The 16,684-nt window shown below is 44.3% G+C and overlaps 1 protein-coding gene and 1 non-coding gene across 2 annotated transcripts; both read left to right on the top strand.

Moving 5' to 3' along the window:
• Window positions 1–1,346: 1,346 nt before the first annotated feature.
• On the top strand, window positions 1,347–13,145 carry LOC126529396 (uncharacterized). Its single transcript, XM_072287680.1, has 2 exons — window positions 1,347–1,404; window positions 11,956–13,145. Exons 1-2 carry the CDS (start codon window positions 1,347–1,349, stop codon window positions 13,143–13,145), a joined length of 1,248 nt encoding a protein of 415 aa, XP_072143781.1.
• Window positions 11,822–11,893, top strand: TRNAD-GUC (transfer RNA aspartic acid (anticodon GUC)). Its single transcript has one exon. It is a non-coding gene; the product is annotated as a tRNA-Asp (tRNA).
• Window positions 13,146–16,684: the final 3,539 nt, after the last annotated feature.

The following is a 16,684-nucleotide window of genomic DNA, read 5'->3' as shown; positions in this document are numbered from 1 at the left end:
AGTGCTCTGTCAGAAGGTGCCCGTCTGCAGTTCACACATATCCAACAAGCAAGTCATGCAAGACTTGACAGGGTTTATGCGTCTGCTGGCCTGGTCCCAATGTGCAGTGACTACTTGATTAAAAACGTTGCGTTCAGCGATCATTGCATGGTAATGGTTACAATAGGAACGAAGACCAAAAGGTCGAAGTTCAACTGCGAACTATGGGAATTTAATATAAGGCTTCTTGAGGATGAACGTTTTGTGTTTACAGTAAAAGAAAAAATTGACTGTTTGCAAACGGGTGATCAGAGGGACGTTATTGGAAAATGGGAACATTTTAAGGAAGAAATAAAAATGATCGCTATAGAAAGAGCGAGTGCGCTGCGTCTTAGCGACAAGGCAGACGAAAAAGAATTTCAGAGCCGCTTAGATTTGCTGCTGAGGTTGGGAAGTGCTCAGCCGGGCCAGTACGAAAAAGAAATAAAAGAAACAAAAAATAAGTTAGAACTGATGGATAAAGAGAAATATAAAGGAGCGGTCATACGCGCACGTGCAGAACGGTTGTGGTTTGGCGAGACGCCGACTAAGCGGTCCGTGTGCGACGAAAAACGATATGCGGTAAAGAACGATATAAAAGCGATAGAGTACAAGGGCGAAATGGCTCGTGACTCTAATACTATTCAACGTGCGTTTGTTGATTATTACGAAGGACTACTGGGTCACGAGTCACGTGTTGAAGAAGGCCTCGCGGCGGAGTTTTTGGCACCGATGCCTATCTTAGAGGATGAAGTCAAGCTGGGGCTCGAGGCATCGATTAGTGCAGCGGAAGTAGAGAGCGCAATCGACGAGTTAAGCTCCGGCAAATCACCTGGTCCCGACGGGCTGGGCGCAGCTTTTGACAAAGCGTTTAAGTCTGACATGGCGCATATTCTACACAGCGTAATTCACGAAACATACGAAAAGCAGATGATGCCTCCGTCCTTCCGAAGCAGTCACGTCGTCCTAGTTACGAAGAGTGAAGACCCGGTTAAGAGATTGTCAGACAGAGGGTATCGGCCCATAAGTCTCACGAATGTGGAGTGAGTGAGTGTCAACTTTATTATTAGAAGGGGTAAGGGATAAGGGTGGCTAAGCTACGTAGGCTTCCAGGCCGTGCTTCACGATGGAGTCTTCAGCTCGTGCCAGGACCCGTGTTTGGACTATAACATATTCATGAAGGTTCTGGGCAGAAGGTTGCAGAATGTAGTAAAAGCTATCGTAGGCCAGCACCAAACGTGCGGGATTAAAGGACGTACGATAACGCCAATATTCACGTAGCACGGAGCATATTATAATGCTGCGATGCTTTTGATAAACTTGTAGCCATGTTGCAACTGGACATGGAAAAGGCCTTTGACCGCGTCAACCACCAAGTTCTGTTTTGTATCCTCGAACACGTGAATGTCGGCCGAGTGCTCTTGAAAGGTGTCAAAATGGCATATGCTGGTTGTACGGCAAACCTTATTGTTAATAAGCAGCTGAGTGAAAGTATCACAGTTCGTTCTTCCGTGAGGCAAGGGTGCCCATTGTCTCCAGTGTTGTTTGCACTGTATCTCGAACCTTTTTGCCTGAACATTATATCAAACGAAAAAGTGCGTGGCTTCACAAAATTGTCCACTGAAGTTAAAGTACTTGCGTATGCGGATGATATCGCCATATTTTGCGAAGATAGGGAAAGTCTAACTGAAGTGGTGAAGGACGCGGCTAGGTTTTGCAAAGCCTCCGGAAGTGTGATAAACTGGGAAAAGTGTTTCGGTTTCTCGCACGGAAAATGGGATTATGCGCCTGAAATGTTTGAGAGCGTTCAGTGGGCGACGTCACCTGTCAAGTACTTGGGAATGCCACTAGACCAATACAAAGAACCTGCAAAATATTGGGAAGCGGAAAATGAGCGCACAGCGAATGTACGCACAAATGGGGTGGCCGCGATCTTTCAATTTTTGCTCGGGCCACAGTATGTAACCTCTTTTTGGTGGCCAAGGTATGGTATGTGCTGCAGGCACTGTGTATGTCACGGACCAGCGTCCAGAGATTGCACCGAGTTTTCGCAGTGTTCATTTGGGGGTCGAGTTGGGAGAGGACAAGTCGGACAAATCTATTTCTGTCCGTTGGAAAGGGTGGCCTAGGTTTGGCTCATTTGTTTCTTCGGCAACTTGTGTCAAGATTTATGTTCCTCCGAGACCAAAAAGATGCTTTCCTGCGTATGGTAATGCAAATTTGGTTGAAAGAGGCACTGCCTGAATATGTTGTATCATACAGCCCTGTGAGACGCGTACGGGTGCGGGGCTTTCTTTGGGAGGTTGTGCGCGCTTTTCAGTGTTTGAAAGTTCGCTTTTATAATAATAATAATAATAATAAGCTTTATTTCCATCAAACGATGGAGGGGCCGTGGGTAAAAGCTGCTGAAACAGCTTGACTAGAGCCCACGGTCCCCTCTACAAGGCAGCACTGGAGCATACATGAAACATACAGGAATACAATCATACAGAAACGCAAAATTGATTCGATTTAATGTATCACAAGGAAATCAATATTAGAATGACATATCACGTGGCGCAGTTCGCGAACTGTAGTGCGACCTAAATCAATTCCACATTTATTCAGATCATTAAGAAGTTTAGGCAAAAAGTACGATAGTGTACCCATAGAATAGTTAGCGCGGGGAGTGACCACCTTCCAGTATTCAGACTGACGTATAGTGTAGGATGTAGGCTTTATTTCTAGCTTGGCTAGGTTGCGAAAGAAGTTTCGATTTTCTTTTAATTCGCACTTAAAGGCAACAATTAGTCTATAGCTAAACAATTTCCAGACAGGCATTATATCTGCTTTAATGAACAGAGTATGTGTATGAGAATTGTAGGGGACATCAAAAATAAGCCTAATTATCTTTTTTTGTAGGACGTACACCTTTGTTAAGTTTGTTACTGTGGTAGATCCCCATACCAAAAAGCAGTAAGAGAGGTGAGAGTAAAAAAGAGAATTATATATCAGCTTTTTTACGCTGAAAGGTAATATAGACCTACACCTGGATAAAATACCAACGACACTTGACAATTTAGTGCAAACAGAATCTACATGAATATTCCACAACATATTTTGCGAAAACGTGACCCCAAGAATTTTAATACTACTTACTATTTCTATTTTTCTAGTACCATAAATAAGTTCTACGTTCATATTTACCAGCTTTGATTTCGGTCTAAATAGCACAGCCTTAGTTTTGTTGGTGTTAACTTCTAACTGATTTGCTACAGACCATTCCAGAATTTTTAGAAGGGCGGAGTTTGCTATATAGCTGATTTGCTCACAGTCTGTAGCGGAAAAAAATATGCTGGCATCGTCGGCGTACAATATATATTTGGCTTCAGCGCATGTATTTACCAGATCATTTATATAGATATTAAAAAGAAAAGGTCCAAGAATGCTGCCTTGAGGCACTCCTCTTGCAATCGGTTTTTGGTCGGAACAGTGCTCACCCATTTGAACATACTGCCGCCGATAGCCAAGGTAAGATTTTATAAGATTCCAGCAATGGCCACGCACTCCATACAATTCAAGTTTTTTGAGTAAAATGGAATGAACAATGCAGTCAAATGCTTTCGTGAAGTCAATGTACAGGCCCAGTACAACCATCTTATTTGAAAACTGTGACAAAATAAACTCTTTTTGTTCTATCAAGGCTAGTTCCGTAGACCTATGCTTTCTAAATCCAAATTGAGCTGGGGTTAAAAGGTCATATTTCTGAAAAAAAATTGAAAGGCGCTCATGAATAATCTTTTCTAAACCCTTTGAAAATATTGGCAACACTGAGATAGGGCGATAATTCTTGATGTCATTTCGATCACCTTTCTTGAACAGTACCGTAACCTTAGCCACCTGCATTCTTTGTGGGAAAACGGCACTTGAAAAACAAAGATTAAATATATGGGTAAGAATCGGTGCGATAAGATCCATAATATGTTTAAGCGGTCGAACTTGCATACCTTCAACGTCACAACTAGAGCTGTTTTGAAGAGACATAAAAACAGACCGAACTTGTTCTTCGCTAACGGCCTCAAGAAAGAAAGTAGATTGGTTACTAGGGGGCATGAATCTTGAAAATTCAGACACTGGAAAATAATCACCAGACTGCACAAAATAGTTATTAAATAAGTTTGCCAGGGCGCAACCGGATATCTCGACTTCACCGATTTTAAGTTTATCTGTTTTTGGGGACGAGTTACTGCGATTTAAAACAGTGTTCAACTTTTTCCACAAAAGATCAGGCTTACGAGAGCAGGCGTCAAGTTCCGCATGAAAATAGTTTTGTCTGCTTAACTTTATTTCTTTATTTAGCTGATTTCGGTATATCTTAAACTCCTTAAGTTTTTGGGGATTTTTAGTTTTTATGAACTGATGGTACATAGTATTCTTCTTATTCATCTTTTTAATGAGCTCTGGGGTGATCCAAGGCTTGCGTATTTTCCTACCGAGTTTCAGTTGCTTGAGCGGAAAATATCGTTTATATATTTCAGCGATGTGATCAACGAACATGTTATACGCCTTGTCAGCGCAATTAATCGCAAGAAGATATTCGAAATCAGAATTTAGCACGTCATTCCTAAAGGCATCTAGGCGAGTAGGATTTATTAGTTGAACATTTATAAATTGTTTTTTACTATGATGATTGTGTCTATCTAATATTATGAAGGTAGGAAGGTGGTCACTCAAGTCGCAGGTCATCACACCCGCAATGTTATTTTCATTTACCGAGTTAGTAATAATTAGGTCTAAGAAAGTTTCGCTATGTTCTGTGATCCTAGTAGGCAAACTGATTTGGTTTGAGCACCCGTTTGAAGTAATGAGCATATTCATAGTGGTTTTGGCTGCTGAATCTCCTAACAAATCAATATTAAAATCGCCAGCAGATAGAACAAAGTAACCAGCCTCAGAAATAAATGATAAGAACTCTTCGTAGAACGCAAAAAAGCTCTCAACATTCCCATCGGGCGGGCGATAACATACAGAAAAAACAGAATTGTTCACTTTCGCAGTCAAAACCTCGTAATCACAGCAAGAAACAGAGAAACGAGAAAGCAGTTCACATTGCATCCCTTTCTTTAGTAGCATCATTACGCCTCCGCCACGACGATTTGGGCGATTTAAGGAGAATGACTGATAAGGTGTAAACCCGAAGTGACAATGATCATTTTTACACCACGTTTCAGTGAGCATTACCACATCAAACTGAAATGAAAAACTCGAAATAAAATGCTCGATAGAATCTTCTTTGTTACAAAGGGAACGAACATTTATGTGAAGGCATTTCAAAGCGCTTATTTGATAGCCCGAGACAACAGCATTCAATTCATGTGGCAGAAGAAAGTTGTGACGTGTTGATTCACACATAAAATATTAAAAGAAGCAATATGATCAAGATTGACTGTTCAGATAGATCATGTCGGAAGGTCACGTTCACTGCGCACAATGACAGAAGAATCACCGTCTGCCTTACGCAGATAAATCTTGCCATTTCTGAACCAGACATATTTGTAGCCCTTTTTCTTTGCCAACTCTTTCGCTGTTAGAAACAGTTGCCGGCATCGGGTTGTCATATTCTCTAGTATAAAAGTACTGCTCTCATTGTCTCTAAGTTTCCGCCTATTTTCCAACCATTTATCCCTGGTGGCTTGTCGGGCATATCGAACGATTATTCCTGGGACCTTGCCTGCTTTCGCCGGAAGGCGATGAATGGTATCAACATCGAGTTTGCTCAGTTCTGGGACTTCTAACAAACCTGCCACGCTATTTACTTTCATCAACAAGTCTTCGTTCGGAGTAACCTGGATTCCATGGAATTCCAAGTTTAACCGACGGCTTCTCCATTAAAGTTCATTGATTTCAGCGACTAGCTTTTCAGTCTCCGTCTCGCTACATCGGGCCTTTTGCTCAAGCTTCTCTACCCTTTCTTTCACATTTTTTGTGTCGCTTTCTTCTACAGCAAGACGTTTCAGCAATTCATCATACTTGTCAGACATTACTTCAATACTTTTTTCGATGTTAGAAACCGTCTCTTTCAGGGGCACCAGCCCATCGAGCTTTTCATTCATGCTGATCAATAGGGACCGCAATCCGGCAAACTCTTCTCGAGTTACTCTATCACTCTGATTTTCTTCTTTCTGCTTAGCTGCTTTACAACTGGGACATGTCCATTTTTTGCTTTGATGACGCACTTCGGTTTTTAAATTGCTTTTCTGTGAGACCAGCACAGTTTCCAATATGGTAAGATTGGGTACATTCCACACAAGACATAAACGCCTCTTTGGGGTCAACAGCCTCATTACAGGAAAGGCAAGTATTGTTTCCCGACATTGGGACTTCAAGAAGCAGCAACAACCAATTCAAGAAGCAAGCAACAACCAAAATACACAGGTTTTGCAAGTTGGCAGCAGGGCAGCGACAGCAAATTTTCAGCTACAAAGGCGTAATAGAAACGCTACCAACCTGCGAAAAGCAGTGTTATGTTCAGAAAAGCGTCCACATGCCGCCACTGCTGCCGAGTGCCGTGTGGTTCACGAGTCCAGCCTTTTATCCCCGCAGCCGGCAGCCTGCAGCGCCGCTCTGGTTGCAGTTTATCGCTGGTTTCCACACACACGTGCCACTGCCACGACGATCGAAGCCCAGGTAGACGCCCACTTCAGGCCGGCGACAGGATTGCGGAAGAAACAGGAGCTGCGAAAAGCAGTGTTATGTTCAGAAAAGCGTCCACATGCCGCCACTGCTGCCGAGTCACAGTACACAGTACTGCACAGTATCTTGCTGATGTTAGAAGGAAACAACTTTATAAAGACCTTATTGATACTATGTTGCCTATACCTTTGTACCGTTCCATATACTGTGTTGGCTATGAAGGGAATGTACTGAAGAGAGTGAAAAAGATGTCGGTGCGGCCCTCAATAAAATCATTCTTCTTTCAGCGGCACACTGGCACACTGCCCGTGAAACCATGGCTACAAGAGAAAGGAATATTTGTCCCATGGTCCACAAACTGTCTAATCTGTAGAAAACCGGAGACTATAGATCACATGTTCCTTCGCTGCACAGACGCTGTATTTCACTGGGACGTCTTGCAACGAACTTTAAAAAAGCAGCTTCCAATATCACCTTACGGCATAAGATTTCTATCGGTAGATAGCGTTGACGAAGTGCCGTGGGACATGTTTATGCTTATCAGCTTACACAGTATATGGAAAAATCGAATGGCGTTTAGGCATGCAGATGAAACTATCCTCCCTGTACGAGAGTATTTCATTGAAAATGTGTCTTATGTAAGAGATGTGTTTAAGGCTCAAAAAGAACAGCCGGAATGGCTCCCATTAATGGATGACCTCGCCAAACTGAAACGCTTTTAATCCTTTGGTGTGAGCTGGCCAGTGCACCGCTCACATCTTTTACTTGTAAAGCGATATTAGTGTTTTGTATGTCTTTCATTGTCATGTACCAAGAAGGTAATAAAGAAAAAAAAAGCTTCAGGTGCTGTGCACGCATAGGCTAAACATTCAGAAGATACACAGAATCTTTGCCACTTTTGTTTGGGGATCCCAATGGGAACGCATGAGTCGTACAAATCTTTTTCGATCAGTGAGAGCTGGTGGGCTGGGATTTGCCCATTTGTTTTTAAGACAGATGGTGTCGAGGTTTACTTTTCTACGAGATCAGAGTCATCCATTCCTGCGCACAATGTTACAAGTTAGACTATGCTGTTATTTACCTGAATTCATTGTATCGACTTCTTGTGCAGGGCGAATGGGTATATGTGGTTATCTGCGCGAAGTAGTATCGGCTTTCAGTATATTAAAGGTTCCTTTTTCTCTGCAGTACTTGTGCGAAGTTAAGACAAAAAGGCTGTATAAAGATCTTATCGACGAAATGATGCCAGAACCCTTGTATCGCACCATGTATGCAATCGGGCCCGGAAAAGATATCTTTAAAAGAATACAAAGAAGGGTAGTACGGCCATCAGCCAAGACCTTTTTTTTTTTCAGCTACATACTGGTACGTTGCCCGTGAAACCATGGCTAGAGGAAAAGGGCCTATTTGTTCCGTGGAGTACCAATTGCCTCTTGTGCCCTAAGCCGGAAAGTATTGATCACATCTTTTTGGATTGTTGGGATGCCGTATTTCACTGGGACATCCTTCAGCGAACTTTAAAGAAAGACCTCCCTATAACACCATACGGTATTCGTTTTCTGCCGGTTCAGTGTGAAAGTGGCATACCGTATGATATGTTTTTGTTGTTGAGTATGCACGCAATTTGGAAGACGCGTATGGCGGTGAGGCATGCGGATGTAAACGCACGCCCAGCCAGAGAATACTTTACAGAAAGTATAGCTCACACCAGGGATGTATATTGCGCAGGCGAAGAACAGCCGAAATGGCTACCCGTTCTGAATGACCTCATGTCATTATAATCATCCCCACGTCAAACAAAGCGTGTTTGACGTTTTTAAACATTTTTGAGTGTCATTTTTTGCTGTAAATGCGTTTTGTTCTGTTGTTCTTTGCACGTGATGTACCAATCAGCGAATAAAAAAAAAAAATCCTCGTTAGTATAGTGGCCAGTATCCCCGCCTGTCACGCGGGAGACCGGGGTTCGATTGCCCGACAGGGAGTGTTTCTTTTTTCCTTCTTATTTGTAGGCGCGCGCAGCGCCGCACTGGACACTCCACCCCAGTAGCTGTCTCAATTTTTTTCCACTTGTGGGTAAGATTGCGTGAACGCTTTTGCATATCTTTTTTTTTTCAAATCGTCTATATACTGCTTTAGCTGGCGCCTCTCATGTCTCCTCGTTAGTATAGTTTTTTTCTTTATTGCCGGTCTTCGACGTAGACATACGGCATAAACAGATACTTCATAATGGTAAAAGCAATGACCGTCTTGGGCCCTTGCGAATAGTTAAAAACACTTGATTACCGCTAGTTCTTCCAATACATGCATCCATTCGGGTGGTTCTGTTCTCGTTTTATGGGCTTCACGCAGATATAGCCCGCTTTCAATGAAATGCTCCCTCGCAGGATGAATAACAAGCCTCTCATGACGCTCATCCATTCTTGTTTTCCACAGGCTATGTAAACATATTGCCATAAACATGTCACATGGAATATCTGCGTTCTTAGTTGGCAAGAAGCGGATGCCGTACGGTGTTATCGGTAATTCCTTTTTTCAACGTTCTTTGCAGGATGTCCCACAAGAACATTGCATCTGAACAATCAAGAAAGATATGCTCAATCGTCTCCGGTTGCCTGCATCTTGAGCAGTTTACAGACCACGGCACAAAGATTCCCCTTTCTCTTAGCCATGGCTTCACTGGGAGCGTTCCACTGTGTAAATGGAAGAAAAAGGTTTTTGCGGATGACCGTATCGGCATCCGCTTCACTCGCTTGAGCACGTTTCTTCCTCTGGATTCAACGCGGTACATAGAACGATAGACAGGCACAGGCAATGATACATCAAGTAAATCTTTGTACAGTCTTTTCCGTGTAACAGATGCAAGGTAATTCAATGAAAAGCGTGTATGTAGGAAGTCAAAGGCCAATACGACTTCTCGCAGGAAGCCTCTAAGCCTAGGTCTTGTGCTGTAATCGGAGGACACAACGAATTTAGGAAACGCGTTGCTCAAAAGTCTTTGAAGGACTGTGCACAAGAATGTATCTTTCTGATCACGTAGGAACAAAAATCTCGACACGACTTGTCCTAAAAAGAGATTAATATAGTGGCCAGTATCCCCGCTTGTCACGCGGGAGACCGGGGTTCGATTCCCCGACGGGGAGTGTTTCTTTTTTCATTCTTGTTTGTAGGCGCACGCAGCGCCGCACTCGACACTCCACCCCAGTAGCTGTCTCAATTTTTTTCTACTTGTGGGTAAGATTGCGTGAACGCTTTTGCATATCTTTCTTTTTTTTTCAAATCGTCTATATACTGCTTTAGCCTGCGCGTCGCATGTAATACAGGTACAGTCATCCGTTCGTCAGGGTTGTCCTCTCTCGCCTTTACTCTTCGCCATATACTTAGAACCGCTTTGCTTAAGCGTGCTTTGCGACTCGAGCATTAAAGGATACAGGTATGCCGATGTGGAAATTAAAGTGCTAGCTTGTGCAGATGACATTGCCTTCTTTTGCGTCGATAAGCCAAGCATTGCCAAGGCAATAGACGCTACCCTGCGTTTCTGTGAGACTGCAGGAGCTACTGTAAATTTTGAAAAAAGTAGAGGCTTTTGGCTAGGCATGTGGGCACTCACTCCCTCTATATTCGCGAACATTCATTGGAATCAGTCTCCGTTGCGATATCTTGGAGTACCTCTCGATAACTTCCGTAATAGTGGACCTCATTGGACGTCCACGATAACCACTATTCGTCGAAAGGTGACAACCTGGCAGGGACGTGATCTCTCCATTTTTGCGAGAGCTAAGGCATGCAATACATTTCTCTCTTCAAAGCTTCTTTATGTTCTGCAGGTCTTACACTGCTCACGTGTCCATGTCCAGGCATTTCATAGAATATTTGCATGTTTTATTTGGCATTCATCATGGGAAGCTATGAGAAGGGACAACCTTTTTCTCCCGCTTGAAAAGGGAGGCCTGGGTCTTGTGCATTTGTTTGTGCGACAATTGGTCATGCGCTTATTTTACCATAAAAATGTCCGTCATCCATTCCTTCTCGCAGTTAATCGAGCACGTCTTGCGTCACACCTGCCTTTTCTTTATGTCACGACAAACTTTGCTCAAGAACTACCGTTATGGGGCTTCCTAAAGGAACTTGTCGACACTATTTCCTTCTTAAAAGCCCGATTCATGCTTGAATATTTGTTTACCGTTAATCGCACGTCGCTAAATGTAGCACTTATAGATAACCTTTTCCCTGAACCTCTGTACCGAAAGCCGTATCTGTCTCTATTTGGCCAAGATGTTCTTTGCCGTGTCCGTAGAATGTGCATTGCGCCTGCAGCGAAAACGTTTTTCTTTAAGCTGCACACCTCCACACTGCCAGTAAAACGTGGCTTCAGGAAAAAGGACTGTTCGTACCCTGGAATACAAATTGTAGTCTTTGCAATCAACCCGAGACAATAGAGCATTGCTTTATACTTTGTCGTGACGCATTTCATTTTTGGGACATTCTACAAAGAACTCTCAAAAAAGACTTTCCTCTCACATGTTATGGTATCCGGTTCCTTCCTTTCAAAAAGACAGCCAGTAATACACCATACGATTTGTTTATGTTATTAGGACTTTATTCATTATGGAGAAGTCGAATGATCGACAGACATGCCGAGCCACCTCGCTCGACAAGGTCTATCTTCCGTGAAGAGACTGCTCAAGTCCGTAGTGTGGTTGCTACATATGTTCCCGTACCTGAATGGATTTCGCGTCTGGACGCTTGTGTTTGTTTGCCAGAATTATGAACTGTCATTGGACTGCATACTGTGTGTGAATTTGTTTTGTGTGCGTGTGAGTTCATATGTAATGTAACTGCATTGATTTGACACTACCAATATTTCCATGCAATAAAGAGAAAAAAAAAAAAACTCCTCGTTAGTATAGTGGCCAGTATCCCCCCCTGTCACGCGGGAGACCGGGGTTCGATTCCCCGGCGGGGAGTGTTTCTTTTTTCTTCTTGTTTGTAGGCGCACGCAGCGCCGCACTCGACACTCCACCCCTGTGGCTGTCTCAATTTTTTTCCACTTGTGGGTAATATTGCGTGAACGTTTTTGCACATTTTTTTTTCAAATCGTCTATATACTGCTTTAGCTGGCGCGTCGCATATCTCCTCGTTAGTATAGTGGCCAGTATCCCCGCCTGTCACGCGGGAGACCGGGGTTCGATTCCCCGGCGGGGAGTGTTTCTTTTTTCCTTCTTGTTTGTAGGCGCAAGCGGTGCCGCACTTGACACTCCACCCCAGTAGCTGTCTCTATTTTTTTCCACTTGTGGGTGTTTGCGGCTATGCCAAGCCGCGGAAACAGGATGCCTGCGTCCGTTGAACCGGAATACCATGTTGTTTTGCCGCCACTGCCTACAGGTTCGTGTGTTTTAAACACAGTTTTTCTTCACGGCGACGTGAAAGCGAGACCTTTCCGTGTCGAAGATTTTCGCGACACGCTGGCTCATTTGAAATTGCTCCCCGAGGTGGTCGCCTTGGGGGCTTTCCAGATGAACCACGTCTGGGCGGTGACGTTCGAGAGTGCAGAGGCGACAAAGAAAATGCTGAAGTATACAGAAGTTCAAGTCAAGGAACGACGGTGTTTGGTTGTGGATCCACACAACCGGGATGTCCGGGTTAAACTCCACTGGTTGCTGCACAATGTGCACGACGAAGACGTACACGCGGCGTTTGCTCCATACGGGAAAGTCAACGACGTCCAAAAAGAGCAATGGCGTGTACCAGGCATCACGGACAAGGGGTCGTCTATGCGTACAGTGACCCTCAAGCTGAAGCCAGGCGTTGCACGTGACGATCTACCGCATCAGCTACGAGTCGCAGGCATAATGGCGCTAGTGGTCGTGCCAGGTCGTGCTCCACTGTGTCTTCGGTGTAACCGTACGGGGCACATCAGGCGCGAGTGCCGCGTGCCACGTTGCTCTGTGTGTCAACGCTTCGGCCACGAAGAAAGTCAGTGCGTGCGCACGTATGCAAACGTTGCGGGGCCATCGAGAAGTGAGGAAGTCGTCAACGAGCACCTCATGGACGAAGTCGACGCAGAGGAAAGTGCCAGTGCGTCGAGACCATCTCTGGCGCCACTTTCAAAGAAAGACCCAGCCACAAATTCTACGAAACGAGATGTAGAGCAGGTTGCGAGTGAAGCCATACCGACATCTGGCAAGACTACATCAGCTAAGGACGCTGAAACAAGCAAGCAACCCACCGTAGCAACGAGTGAGGACGATTCAAGCGTAATGGACACTACGGAAACCAGCAAAGCAGCGGCAGCGGCCAAAAGAACGCACGAAGAAAGTACCGGCGAAGAGCAGAATGCGAGCACTCAAAGTGCGGGCGAACCACCTGTGAAGACAGCAACTGGTCGGAGGCCAACCTTTAGACCAACGCCAACCATACCGCCGGACAGAAAGGCGGCGGCGACGCAGCGGACTTAACAGGTCGTGCGTTCGCGTGTTTTTTCCCGTGCCGGGGGGGGGGGGGGTCGGGAGGGGGTGGTGGAAAATCCTGCTGCTTCTGATCTGCCGATGGAAGACCAGTCAACAGTGCAGGCTGAACGCAGACTCGCCACGGTAATGTGAGTGATCCTTCGTCACTGACGTGAGCTACAAATTTATTGATATCTATTGGTCTTGATCTCTTCACCGTAGAAATGGCGATACGCATTGAAACACCCTTACGCGTAGGCACGATTAACGTGCGGGGACTTACGGCAAAGAAGAAGCAGTACCAGCTTAATCGCCTGTTCATCGAAAATAATCTGGACATTATTGCTGTACAAGAGACAAAGATAGAAACTGAGGAAGAGACCGAACGCCTAGTCCAAACGTTCATGTCTAGATATTATGTGTGCGTTTCTCACGCTGTTGGTAGAGCAGGGGGCTGTGTGCTCTTTCTACGCAATAATATTGGTATAAATGTGGAAAATGTATTTAGTGATGATTCCGGGCGTATTATAATGTGCGATTTTATCTTTTGCGATCTCAAGTTCCGCGCTATCTGTGTTTACGCGCCGAATAGAATAGCTGAGCGCAAGGTTTTTTTTGAAAGCGTGGAATGTCACTTGAAGTGTGAGAGAACCATGGTCATGATGGGAGATTTCAACTGTGTCTGCAAAGTGGAAGACAGAGCCCGTAATCTGTCTCGTCTCGAAGGCAGTGCGCTCCTCTTGGCAGCACTCGTTGAAGAGCATAATTTAGAGGATATAGGCGACGTTTTAGCCAATAATGATACACCTCGGTTCACTCATTTTCAAGGGGACAGCCATGCCAGACTGGATCGTGTCTATGTTTCTGGGGAAGCGTTGCCATTGTGCAGTGATTATGAAGTCAAGCATGTTTATTTTAGCGACCACAGTTTGGTCCGTTTTTCGCTTGGTTCAAAGAAGCCGTCAAGCTTCAACTGGGATCTTTGGAAATTCAATGAAAAATTGCTGCAGGACGAAATATTTATAAAAAGAATTCAAGATAGCATTCAAGAGCTGTTATTAGGTGTTCACAGTGACTGCACGGAAAGGTGGGAGTGTTTTAAGCAAGAAACAAAGTTAATTGCCATAGAAAGGTCCAGCGTTTTACACCACCAAGAAAAAAGAAATGAAATAGAATTAGAAAGTGAGCTCAACTTTTATTTAAACTTGGAAAGCATCCGTCCTGGTTGTTTCGCTAAAGAAATACAGCGAACGAAAGCACAGTTGGAACTTGTCGATAAGGAAAAATATCGGGGCGCAATCATTCGCGCACGCGCAGAACATCTATGGTGCGGAGAACAACCTACAAAGCGATCGTTTTCGGATGAAAAAAGTTATGCCTCACGAAAGGAGATAAATGCGATAACATACCGTAATGAAATAGTACGTGATAAGAAAACCATCCAACTTGCCTTTGTAGAATATTACAGCGAACTCTTAGGACATGAAATGCAATGCGAACAGGGGTTCGAAAATGAATTCTTACACCTTTTGCCAAGTCTAGATGATGAACAACGAAATAGATTAGAAATGCCAATAAGCATCAAGGAAATAGAGCAGGCTATAGATGACCTGAGCCCTGGGAAAACGCCAGGACCTGATGGACTGGGTGGATCATTCTATAAAGCTTTCAAAACAGATATAGCTGCAGCTCTTTATTACGTTATCACAGAAGCCTATGAAAAGCGGGTACTGCCACCGTCGTTTCGCGAGAGTCATATTGTCCTGATACCCAAAACTACTGATCCCTCATCACTCTTATCCGTGCGAGCCTACCGACCAATCAGCTTAACAAACTCAGACTATAGGATATACACTAAAGTTTTGGGCAGAAGGCTACAGAGTATAATAACACGATTGATAGGGCCACATCAAACATGTGGCATTAAGGGGAGGTCAATAACTACAAACGTACACGTAGCAAGAACAGTACTTGAGCATTGTGACGACTTTTCTGGTAGGGTGGCCATGTTACAATTGGACCTAGAAAAAGCTTTCGATAGAGTGACACACACAATTCTTTTCAATGTTTTGGAGCACGTGAATGTGGGAACAATCTTAACAGAAGGGATCAGAATGTGCTATGCAGGCGTTTCCACAAAGGTAATCGTTGGTAGAACACTCTCTCCCAGCATTGCCGTCAGGTCTTCCGTAAGACAGGGATGTGGTTTATCGCCTCTACTGTTTGCCCTATATCTCGAGCCACTGTGTCTAAAGATAATAAAAGAGAGCCATGTCCGGGGTTTTAGGGTCGGTTACAGTGAGGTAAAATTGTTAGCATACGCGGATGACGTCGCTGTTTTTTGTGATGACAAGCAAAGTGTAAGCAATACCGTTAATGTTGTGACAAAGTATTGTAAAATGACGGGGAGTGCGATTAATTGGGGCAAGTCGATTGGGACATGGTATGGACAATGGGAAGACACGCCTTCACTTTTTGAAAAAATGCAGTGGACGAATATGCCTACCAAGTACCTTGGGGTACCTCTGCAACACCACCAGGACACCAAAGATTATTGGCAAGGAGAGGTCGCAGAAATTAAGGCGAAAACGGCAAGGATGGGTGGGAGAGAACTATCAATATTCACAAAAGCAACAGTGTGTAATGTGTTTTTAGTGGCCAAAATTTGGTATGTTTTACAAGCATTGTGTGCATCAAGAGTCAGCATACAAAGAATACACCGGCAGTTTGCCATCTTCATTTGGGGTTCCGTTTGGGAGCGCTCTAGTCGCACTAATTTGTTCAGAACAGTGAAAAGTGGAGGCCTAGGGTTGGTTCATCTCTTTTTAAGACAAGTCGTGTCGAGATTTTTGTTCCTACGTGATCAGAAAGATACATTCTTGTGCACAGTCCTTCAAAGACGTTTGAGCAACGCGTTGCCTCAATTCGTTGTGTCCTCCGATTACAGCACAGGACCTAGGCTCAGAGGCTTCCTGCGAGAAGTCGTATTGGCCTTTGACTTCCTACATACGCGCTTTTCATTGAATTACCTTGCATCTGTTAAACGCAAAAGACTGTACAAAGATTTACTTGATGTATCATTGCCTGTGCCTGTCTATCGTTCTATGTACCGCGTTGAATCCAGAGGAAGAAACGTGCTCAAGCGAGTGAAGCGGATGCCGATACGGTCATCCGCAAAAACCTTTTTCTTCCATTTACACAGTGGAACGCTCCCAGTGAAGCCATGGCTAAGAGAAAGGGGAATCTTTGTGCCGTGGTCAGTAAACTGCTCAAGATGCAGGCAACCAGAGACGATTGAGCATATCTTTCTTGATTGTTCAGATGCAATGTTCTTGTGGGACATCCTACAAAGAACGTTAAAAAAGGAATTACCGATAACACCGTACGGCATCCGCTTCTTGCCAACTGAGAACGCAGATATGCCATGTGACATGTTTATGGCAATATGTTTACATAGCCTGTGGAAAACAAGAATGGATGAGCGTCATGAGAGGCTTGTTATTCATCCTGCGAGAGAGCATTTCATTGAAAGCGTGCTATATTTGCGT

Source organism: Dermacentor andersoni, chromosome 4 (genome assembly GCF_023375885.2).
Source record: "Dermacentor andersoni chromosome 4, qqDerAnde1_hic_scaffold, whole genome shotgun sequence".
NCBI lineage: Eukaryota > Metazoa > Arthropoda > Arachnida > Ixodida > Ixodidae > Dermacentor > Dermacentor andersoni.
The sequence above is the reverse complement of the archived record's forward strand: the minus strand, read 5'-3'. Positions and strand labels throughout refer to the sequence as shown.